The 11,677-nt window shown below is 35.9% G+C and overlaps 1 protein-coding gene across 1 annotated transcript in view; it reads left to right on the top strand.

The window, feature by feature from the left end:
• Positions 1-6: 6 nt before the first annotated feature.
• Positions 7-11,677, top strand: part of LOC112146288 — a 21,820-nt gene continuing 10,149 nt past the window's right edge. Inside the window, exons 1-8 of the mRNA XM_024272034.2 lie at positions 7-53; positions 6,245-6,325; positions 6,401-6,541; positions 6,710-6,841; positions 6,988-7,086; positions 8,817-8,945; positions 10,061-10,171; positions 10,396-10,524. Of these exons, the coding sequence (XP_024127802.1) occupies positions 8,847-8,945; positions 10,061-10,171; positions 10,396-10,524 (339 nt within the window). The 5' untranslated portion in view covers positions 7-53; positions 6,245-6,325; positions 6,401-6,541; ... (1 more) ...; positions 6,988-7,086; positions 8,817-8,846. The remainder of the gene's footprint in view (positions 54-6,244; positions 6,326-6,400; positions 6,542-6,709; positions 6,842-6,987; positions 7,087-8,816; positions 8,946-10,060; positions 10,172-10,395; positions 10,525-11,677) is intronic.

Genomic DNA, 11,677 nt, shown 5'->3' with positions numbered 1-11,677 from the left:
ATCTGGAGCGCCTGAAAGCCAACGACAACCTCAAGTTTTCCCAGGAATACGAGGTGAGCTTCCCTTAAATCCCAAATGCATTTAGTTTTAAATGCAACTTTGTGTTATGGATTAAATCAACAGTTTTAAATAAATAAATAGCATAACCTTTTGACCCCTAAAACAAATGCTAAGCTGCAGGCTAAAGTTACTGTCTGAAGTTACTAGATTAAAAATTAAAAAGCAATACCAGTAAACCAATAAATATAAAAATGTTCTTTGTACCGAGCTGCAAGTTTTTTCTAGTCTACAGTTGGCTTTTTAACATGGAGTCAACAAAATGTTCTTCTTTTTTTAAGTCCAATAATACACACAAATAAAAAATAATATATATAAAAATAATACAATTAAAATAAAATCAATTTTATTTTATAATAATTCATGCATGAAAGAGTAAAAGGATTGGATTTAGGGTGCACCACATTGATCTTTGGTGCAGCAGTGTCTACAGCTCACCTCTCCCCTAGAAGATGGAGTGAACAAATCTCACTGATAGGTGCATGACAACTAAAGGGACTTCAGCTCAATTGTGTTGTTTTTATAGCATAAAAGGAATTTTAAAAATGTAGAACTTGTCAAAAAAAGAAAAAGATATTTAAGTTACATGATTCACTCACTGTAATAGAAGCTGATGCCATCTCTCACAGAATCCACTTCTTGTAGCGGAGCAATGAAGAGTCAAGACTTGCCTTCATGTAATCACAGTTAAGAGATTAAATGTAAAATACAATGATAACATTTGAAAATAATGTCCATCAGAACAACAGCATAGATGCAAAATCTAGCCACAAATCTGAAAATAGGATTGCAGATGGATTGTTTTATATATTAGTGAAGCGGGAAGGACTTCTTTAGTCATTCTGACTGGTAAACTTATTTAGCTATACTGCTGTTATTTACATTTCAAACCAGTCTTACCCAAAGCCAAACCGTTTCCTTGTGCAGTAAAGGTTACGTAATTTTGTGACAGCAGGAAGTCAAGTCTTCAGCTAGTTGATTACACAGTTGAGCAAAAATTAGTTGGAAAATTCGTAACAGCAAGATCTGTCCAACACAAGAGGCTCTCGGCCCCTATCTGTTTCCTCAGCTGTTGGACAAGACAGGTAAAAGCATAAATCAGAAAAACTTCTATAGATTTAGTAAGAAGTTGAACTGCATGTGTAGTAAACATCCAAAGAAAGGAGAAATATTAAGACTCAGGACCCCACCGTTGACTACAAAGACTAAAGACTGCAAATGTTTTCTTCTTCTACTGTTTCATTCAGTGGGTAATACAGCGCCACCTACTGATATTTATTAAACCAAGAACACAATAGACACAAACCTGTATCATTATAATGTTTTTTTAATGAAAAATTATAAACTTAATTTAATTTGTGAAATTTTCTCTTGACCCTACAGCTGTCAAGAATCATTAATTTATTTATTTATTGTATTTTGTTCTTGTCATTCATTTTATATTATTATTGACATAATAATAATAATATTAATAATAATAATATAAATTATTATTATTATTTTAATATATAAAAAAGCAAAGTAAAATAAACAAAACCACAATTATTTTTCTTTTTCCTCATTTGGTCAGAAAGCATCAGTCGTTTTGTCTTTCAGTAAAAATAAACAACAGTTTTTTTCTAGTCTATGAGGCAGAAATTAAAGCAACGTTATTTCTATGGTTGAGAATCAGCATTTCAGGATAATTTATTTCCATGTTCTGGACCGTAACTAGTCGGACTGTGTGATCATGTACTAGATTTACTGAAGTCTCTGACAGTGAGAGAAAAAAGTCACTGACCGCTGCCAGTGCGTCACAAGATGACTCACTGGTGGGGTTTGATTCAAGGCCCAATAAATCAAGGGTCCAGGTGTCCGATGCCGGGACTGTTGCTGGTCCGATGCCGCCTTTGGTAGAAAATATTTTTCTTGTGAAACCACTCATCAGTTCTATCTAAACCAGACATGGAGAAGAAATCTCTATTTTTTGTTACTTTCTCTCACACAGACATGCTCATATTAGGAAGAATATTCTTCAAAAACAATAGAACACTTTTCTGGCAGATCATTGTTTCTCCCCCCTCAGTTTTGTTTTTTTTTTTGCTAATTTGGCCTCTAATTCGGTTTTTTATTCTAACTTGGAGTTTAGCTAATATTTTAGCAATACTCTAACATTTTTGTCTAATTTGTTTTTTACTGGGGTTTTTAGGCTAATTTAGAGCTTAGCTAGTAATTGAGCAATGAGTTAGCTTTGTTTGTAATTTCTTTTTACATTTTTGCTTTTGTTCGTACCAAGAATACTTCATATAATTCACATTTATTATAATACATATATTGTAAAATACATTGTAATAAGACGGTCATGAAAGCAAATCCAAATTTCTTAAAGGCTAAAGTAAGTCCATGCAGCTCTTTTAGGTTTTGATCAATAGATAATGGGCCCAAATGGCTCTTTTACTGTTAAAGGTTGCTGATGGGCAAGGCAGGAATCAAATTTGCAATCTTCTGATCAGAGGTCGACCGCTCTACTGCTGCACTGTTGCCCATGTAGGTGATAGTGACCTTGCGCAGCTTTCAGGTTAAAGAAGAGAGGACAAAGACAAACACACAGGAACAAAAGCGAGAGTGTGTTTGTATTAATGGGATGTTAACAAGGTCTGTCTTAATTAGAAAGGAACTCACTTTCCTCTTCCTTTTTCTGGAATTCTTGGGGGAACAAATTCCTGAAGAAAGAAGAAAAATGCAGCAAAGTTTATGACAAAGCAAAAACCTGTCGATGAAACTTGAAGTGGTCCGGCCTGCCGAGTGACTTTCAGATAAAATCTGCGCTGACGTGAAGACTGCCACATGCAGAGCACCGACACACATCATCGGTTATTGTCTCACTGACAAATGCGAAGATACTGAGGGAAATTCTGGTGTGGAAGAACAGCCTCCCTGATGAAACTGTGCTTAAACAAACAGCCCACACAGAATGCGTATTACTCCATTACAATAAAGTCAGTGATTCTAGTCATTTTCCTGCTAATGCTATAATAATCATAATGAATTGATTCTTGCTGAGGTTAGCTGTAGCCATCATTCCAGGTCAGCATATCATCTAAAATTGGATCTTTTCATTCTCTCTAAAGTATTTCCAGAACAACAATGTGTCAACTCATCTATTGTTTTGGTTACTCTGGATCCACCCACATACCTCATGTCTGTGACACGTCTAGCATCAGTTCCTTAACGCTCAGTGAAGAGGACGAGCGAACACCTGGGACATGTGTAGTGGTAAGCCACGACATCTGAGCAGACGACCGATGAATGAGAGTGAACTCGCAGTGACGGGGTCTGAGGACGGAGGGTTTTGAACCTGCAGCATGGCGGTAAGAGTCACTTCTGTCCAACATGGTCCAGACAGAAATCTGACACAAAAGATCATTAATTTAAATGATAGATAACACTTTTTGTGCTAACAGTTGGAGAAGTGGGTCATTTTGAGATTTAATCATAATTAAATAGTTACTAAGCTTCTTTGAAGATGAATTTTGAAAATTTGCAACATGTTTCAGAATGTATGGAGATTTATTTACAATAAACCTCCCTAAGATGTTCACTGAAAGGCCTGACGGAGACATTTGTGACCCTACTTTTTAGCAGCACTACGTTTTGATTTTCTGAAGTTCAGCTTGAAGCTGTGATCCACAAAATCCATAAATACAACGTAAACGTCTCTAAAAGAATATAAAGGTGCTGCTTATTTTTAGTTTGTGCAAGCTCATTTCCTGGATGAGTTTTTGGCTCATATCCATCTGTTTCATAAGAGCTGCATTCTTTCTGAGCTGAACTAAAGCACATAATAAACGTTTTTGCTTTTAGCTTTTATTTCTTTAAGATAGAAAATTCAAAGAAATGTTCCGACTCATCTTTTTTAAACTAAAAATGCGGAAAATATCCAGTCTTTTTTTAGAAAGTTTTTTATTGAATTTTGCAAAAAATGCAGCAGAAAAAACTGCATTTCTGCTTATGTTTTAGTAAAAAAAATGTATATTTTAAAACGTTATCATGACTTTTGTTTCAATTAGAACATAAATTAAGGAAAAATCTTGTTAGAATCCTGAAAATTTGTTTTTTTATTAGAAATTTAAAACAAATTAATATTAAATAAAATATGAACTTTTGTATATATAAGATGATTTTTGAATGTTTTAATTACAACATTTTGAAGCTCTAAATGTGTCTTAAATAATACACAAGTCAGGGTAAGAGATAAAAATACATTTTAAATATAAAAATGTAAACTATTAAATAATACATGGAAAGTCTCAAATATGTACATCCAATGCCTTATAGGATAATAATATACTGTGCTGTAAGTGATGTACTATTACACCTGTAAATATAAATTCCCAACAATTGTATAAAGCCATGTAAACATAATGCAATGAACTGTTTCAGGTTAAAAATAAAACAGCAAACTGAGGTTTGACTTTCTTTGTCTGTCACCTTTTTATTTTTTTTCAGTTTTTCAAAATAAAAAGATAAACTGCACCAAGGAAGTTTTTCTGGATTACAGCTTTTTCGGAAAACCTTTTTTGAAAATCTTGAAGGATCTTAAGTAAGCTTTTTTAAAACATTAAGTTTAAAAGGTTTTGAGACTAAAACTGAACAAAAGAAGCTGATAAGAAAAACGCATTAATGATTATTGTGGATGACATGCAAAAAAATGAATAAAACATTTAATAGAATGACTGATCTAATCTTCTATTAGGACATGTTGACATTCACGATTGAAACCATGGTAACCAACCAGCCATATTTATCCCATTACATCATCTCTGATGTTCGGAGATTTACTGTAATGGAGAAGCTGTTTGTCCGAAAGGCTAAGGTTTCTTGTAACGTCACAGATAACGTGCATTTCTGATAACAGTGTTTTCTCAATGCTGGGAAGGTGAGCGTTTTCTAAGACAAAACAAACAACAAAAACGTAGTTGTTTACTTGTTGAGCCGTCTGAATCTACGATCCAAAAATACAGTGCCCTAGAAATAGTCTCAGTTGGAGTGTGCATTGATGCTCTCTAGATAGGCAAATATAGACCACAATGCATTGCGTTTGAATGATTTTTGTTGTGAAATTCTTTTTTACATTTATTTTTTTTTTTAATTATTCTCGTTTACATCATCAAAACACAGTGGATTGACAAAAAATCATTTGTAAATTGTCCATATTTATTAGGTTATTTCTTTAGGAAACGGGTGGCGTTATATTTGGTGTTTAAAAAATAAAAAAAGTGGTAAGCATGGCATCTGAATTGCTTTTAAAATCCAGGGCACTAGATAGTCCTACACTATATGCTGTAGTTATTTAGCATTTTGGGCAGGATTGTCCAAATCCAGGCCTCAAATGCCGCTACAACCGGAGCAATATGGATTAGCCAGAGGGGTAGGGAAACAATTCAGATGTGGCCTTAGGGCTGGTTCACACCACGGAGGTAGTGCGAAGCGGTGTGTGCATGGAATCCGCTTCACCTCCAGTTCACAGCCGACACTGATTTTTCCTCTGCGGTGGAAAGGGGCTTCTGTGCTGTGGTTATTTAGAGCTTCTACGGTTAATTTGACCACCGTCCATCTTGACTTGTCTCCAGCTGCTCTCTGCCTCTCTCTTGTTAGGGGTTGGGATAGAGTTAAGTTAACCCTCGGCCCTCCATAGGGTACCGGTAGAATCTCAGGGTAAGTGCTAAGAGTTTGGGGTATCATATCCCTTCAAGACCTTAAAATGCATAAGAAACCATGCTATTATCATATCAGTTCACCTGTACAAAATATTTTTTCTCCTATTTGATTTTTCTTATGTTGAAAGTTCTTCCTGAAACTACTCTGTATTTTTGTGGGTTTGTGCCTCGTTGAGCCTGCATTTATTTTTTATTTTTGTTTATGTCTCTGTTTGTTGTCTGTCCATACATCCTTACGTTTTTTTGTCTTTTATTTTTGTAGTTGTTTTATGCATTTTTTTTCATTGTGGGGGAAGTTTTTGTTATTTTTGTTTCTTTGGTTAAGTGTGGATTTTGTGGGGTATCATATTTGGAGGGGCAATCCCTACCTTTAGAGGGGCTTTCCCCTTCTTGCTCATGCGTATTTCCGGCCTTGTCACATCTTAATCTACTGTCAAAGACTCTAAGACTAAAAGTTGTTTTTTCTTCTCTTGGGTTCAACCCTAAAGCCGACTAAAACTCTCGAGACTTCCCAAAGTACCAGACAACCCCTCCAGCAACACATTTATGAAGACCCAGATGCATTATTGGTAAAAACAGATTTGAAGTCATTTCAGAATTTCATTGCTTTCATTTTCCTGTAGCTAACAGTTGTTTTTCTGCAGGATTCTGGTGGAGTCCAAGCAGATGTCAGACCAGCACCTCAACCCAGAAGGAAAAAGGTTCAGTTCAGCGACGCCATCGACTCCTCCAGCCAAGTCAATGTGGCCAATGTAAACCAAGCAGTAAACCCGATCAAACCAGAGGTAGGCTAGGAGCGTTTACAGGGTTTCATGGTATCAGAACCAACTCTGTGACCTCGTGGTAGAGTGTCTGCTCTGTGACTGGAAGGTCATGGCTTCAAATCCACAGCTGAGTAAACCAAAAACCCTAAAAATGGGACCTAATGTCTCTTTCTGTTCATTTATGACCAGTCTTTGGACCTTCCTCCCACCTTCAAGCCGCCTCAGCCTTACCGTTCTGCTCTCAAACCCCCGGTAGCCAGCAAAAAAACCCCAACCGGCGATGATCGGTCGAGACCAGCGACACCTGGTTCACCTGCTGAGGTCAGTACTGCAGGATTCTTGTTTCTTCTTAAAAGACTTTGTGTTTGTGTGAGGGAACAGAAACCTCCCCAATGCTTTAGTTACATCACCAAGTAAAGTGAAAACATTTGCTGGGAAAAGTGCCAAATGTTTTGTCCTCCTTACAGCCCCAACCTCTGAGTGCAGACATAAAACCTCCTGTTCCTGCGAAACGAAAAAATGCTCCGTCTTCTTATGACACGCCAGCGAAGAGTCAAACTTCACAGGTAAGACGAGCTAATGTTATGACATTAGCATCAATAAACACTCAATTCTGTTATTTTCAAGTTATCACTTAACTTTAAAGAACACAACTGTGTGAAACAGAGAATCCAGTCACTTGAAAACTCACTACATTTGATGGCAAAAAAACTCATTAAATATGAAAATATTTAAAATGTTACTGTTTCAAGCCTGTTTTTATGGAAGTATATTCTTGTGTTTTTTGTATTAATGCTTTTTGTGCGTAAGTTATTGATTCACATTTTTTGAGAACTACAAAAACAGGTTGGACTCTAGCCTCATAAACACGTCCGTTTGGTTTATGTACTCGTTTATGTTCCTACTTACTTTGTCCATGAGCTTTACAGAGCAAAACGTTGAGGAAGTATTAATTATATTTTCCAGTATGAACTGTTTATATTTATTTGTAAGACCAACAACTGTGGCCACAAAGTGGCAAAGGTTCTTGAGTCTTTTTTGTTAATGAAATTTTAGATTTTGTTTTGTTTTTCGAGACATTTTCTTTTTAATTTCTAGATATTTTTTCTTGATGTTTTAGTAGCTTTTCAATATATTTTTTTCTGTTATTTGAGATTTTTTTGGGGGGGGCGATAATTTTCACAGGACTCCAACAGTCCTAAAGCGAGACGAGATCAGGGCGCGTCTACAACTTGCATTACTGGAACATGCTGGTTCACTTTACAAGAAAGAGGGACAAAAATAGGGGTTTCTGTGGAGTTTGTTTAAACAATGCATACTCCAAAAGGGATTTGTCAGAAGTTTTTCCTCACTGAGACAGAGAGTCTAAGGGCAGGGATGCCCAAATTAGCACAGTCTTTTTAGTTTAGTTTAGCAATCAACTATTGTTTATATTTTATGACTGATTTTATGTTTTTGGACAACAAGTTTGTTGTGATATTGGGCTATATAAAAAAATGATTCAAATTGAATTTAATTCAAATACTAGGGATGTTTTTGAGTTCATTTGTGATGAGTTACTAATAAACTGTTGTTTGTTAGGGGGGTTTTCATGTACTTTATTGACGGTCCCTGCCTGACTCTTCACCTTCAACCTCAAAGCAGGCGGTTCTGAGACTTCTGTGACTCCATTTCTGAATCACCACAAACAAAAGTAAACGATTCTGATTGGACAATATTAAATACTTCCCCTCTTTAATATTTGTGGATAAAATAAGTAGAAAGAACAAAACAGAATGGTGATATTGTAACCAGTACATAAACTAAACGGATGTGTCAATAATACGGATACATTCTGGCTTTCCATCTTTTAATTGTTGGACTTCTAAAGCCTGTTTGTGGTTTTTTTATTTTATTATTATTATTATTATTATTTTGCTTTTGTAGCCCCCCCCCCCCAAAAAAAAAATTTGCCCAAAAAACATGAAAAACACCTTTTTTTAACTGATTACAATATTTTTTCACATGCTTTTGTCTTAATTGCCTCTTTTTAATTGAATATGGGTCACACAAAGCTGAAGTATGCTTAGTCATTTAAAGTTTAGCATCTAATTTAAGAGTCATAAATAAATATTCTAATAGTTTGCAAGAATGAGTTTTGTGTAACTCTTATGACAACAGGAGAATCTGCACAACAAAGAAACTCTTCATTTCTGAGATTTTACTTTTTTCTAAGTCACTCTAGAGATCAAAAACAGTTTGGATTTGTGTGAAATATGCAAGAAAAAAAATAACTTTACTTTTTTTTTTATTGCAGCCACAATCTGTGAGTTACGACAAAATACCCATGGTTACCCCAAAACAGCGAAGTCCTTCTTCCTCTTCTTCTTCTTCTTCAGCTCAGTGTTATGAAACACCATCATCAGCAAAGAGTCAACCTTCAGAGGTACAAACATGTTATTGCATTCATGCATCATTTGTCAAGCCATGCAGCACAATTTTAGGGGATTATCACCTGGAGACAAATTGTTGTAAATCTCTATAAACACAATTTCTGTTAAAAAGGAACAAAATCTGGCATCAAACATGAACATCTCATAATAATAAGTTCCGTTTTCCTTCATCAGGCAAAAACCTGTGAAACTGCGTTCACAACGAAAGTCGATGCTAACATGTGTACACGTGGAAATGTGTGTTCTGCATTCAAAACTCTTGCGTTCACACGTCACTCTGCAAGTTTCTATCACCGTTTTAGGGCTACAAAATGTGCATCCATTGAACTCGTGTTAAAAGTTAAACCAAATTGAATTTCAACCAATCAAGGACTCGGATTTGGTAGTGGCGTTTGACTGGCGTCCCTTTTTTCAAACAAGTTCAAACCATTTGAAAATTGATTTTGGAGGAGAAATTTGTAATTCTGGAATAGATCTGGGAAATTAAAAGTCTGGAGCAATATTGGCACCAAGCCTCTTCCAGCTGTAGGGGGTGGACATGTGCTAGGAGACAGTGGCAAAAGAAGAAGAAGAAGCCCTTCCCTGCTTGTTCAGTGTGAACACCATTGGCTTCAAGAATGCCCATTTAAGAATGCGAGTCACATGTGAACGTAGCATTCAGAAAATAATTTTAAGCTTCTCTGTTCTATGATTGTTAATGTTGTATTGTTTTGGGTTACTCTGATTTAACTCAGCAAGTTAAGCAGTTATCTGTCAGTCTTGGAAAATAAATTTCTCAAACCTGAAAACTCCCAGAATTCCACTGGAGACTTTTACTACTACAGAGCCAAAGCAAGCTGCTTTAATCCTTGTTTTAGTAGCAAATTGTTGTTTATTCATTCCTTGTATTAAAACTTAAAATAAAAGAATGGGAGCCCAATCCACACGAATGTTTTACTTAGCCATTTTTACGGCAACACATTAGGGACAAAAATCTCCCAATCAAAATAAAACACAAATCAACGTATCAAAAATACTCCCAGGAGCTGAACTCAAGCTGTTGTGAAGTCGTTTTTTTTTATTCCTGGTTTACTTATAAATATAAAAGCATGTTTTTTCTCTGTTTTAGTCCCAACCTTTGAGTTCTGAACAAAAACCTCCCATTCCTCAAAAACGACAAAATTGTTCTTCTTCTTCATCTTCTTCCACACCATCTGTGGTCATAAACCAAACACCAGAGGTAAGGAGTGTCAGTGTACTGTGTCAACATCAAGTCAAGCTGGACATCAGTGTTACACCGTTGAATCAGTTGATTTAGATTCACAAGAACACGATTCAATTTAATGTCCAAACCAACAGCATTCAATGAATGTTGGTTTATTAAACTTTGACACAAACTTTGTTTTGACTAGCTTTAGAAGGAAGCTTATCTATTTAATACTCTCATCACTTTTCATTGTCTAGAGATACTCTGAGTTACCTCAGCAACCCAAACGGTTATCAGTCAGCTCCAACGGAGCCTTGGAAGAGAGACCCGTCTCACCGACACTTTCTGGAAACTCCCAGGATTCCAGGGGAGCAGACCGAACTAACGTAGGTCATCTGTCCTTTGAGGATGGTTTCAGGTTCACTTTAGAACAAACTTCACGCTTCCCAGCCTGATTTCTCTCTATTAAAATATGAAAATATTCATACGCTAATCAGAGGTCCCCAACGCTCAGGATGGGGACTGGACTGGACCGGTACCCTAACCTAAACCCAGTCCCGCCTCATCGTCCATTACCCCATCCAGAACCATGTCCCGAGGGTCGGGGACCCGTGATTTAATGGGAACAGCCAGCACCTCAAAAAACGACACGTTGGGAACACCCAAAACATCACAAGTTCATATATGATGAGTTTGGAGTGAGAATGTGTTGACATTTCATGATGGTGTCTTGGGCAAGTCAAAGTGCAATGCACCTTGGGAGTTGGATGACTTGTGTGTGGTTTCACCCCTTTTGGATGTTGGTCAATGACCTGAGGAGCTCCAGGACTGCAGTAACAAATGTTACTATAGTGACACACAAAGCTTCAAATACAAAAGGGGTTTATGCAAGTATACACACCATGTGTCAGGAGATACATAAACCCCTATTGGAACAGAAAAATCTGTCCACACTGAAAAAAAAAATCTGTTCGATTTACTTAATTCAATAGTGGACATTGGTTGCACACAGATGTTTAGCTTTCACACCAACTTAAACGCTCGAGTTAAATCAACACAAGTTAATTTCATTCAACAAAACTGATTACTTTGTGTTAAAAATATGTGATTGAGACATGTTACCATAATGTAATTTGAGCTCTTGGATCAGTTTAATTTGTCACAATTTCATCACTTTATTTCAACACTATTCACACTATTTACTCCAAAACTATTTGCTTACTTAAATACAACTTATTTTTTATATTTACATTTTGAATGATATTCTAATGTCAAATACATCAGACCTTGAAATAAAAAATGTATTTTTTTTTTCTAAGATAACTGCCTGTAAGAACTACTAATATTTCAAAACAAAGGTCCTACCAGTAAAAGAAATACTTATTAAAATAAATCATTTATAGAACTGCAAATACCTTTCTGTTAAACTACTGGAATTGTTAACATTACTTATTTTTACTCAAATAAATAATAAAAATTAACACTTGCATGTCAAAGCTTTTATTCAAAAGCCACAACACAAAAATACTGTCAAAAATA

Source organism: Oryzias melastigma, linkage group LG8 (genome assembly GCF_002922805.2).
Source record: "Oryzias melastigma strain HK-1 linkage group LG8, ASM292280v2, whole genome shotgun sequence".
Taxonomy (NCBI): Eukaryota; Metazoa; Chordata; class Actinopteri; order Beloniformes; family Adrianichthyidae; genus Oryzias; species Oryzias melastigma.
Note: the sequence above shows the minus strand (reverse complement) of the source record. Positions and strands in the feature narration are given on the sequence as shown.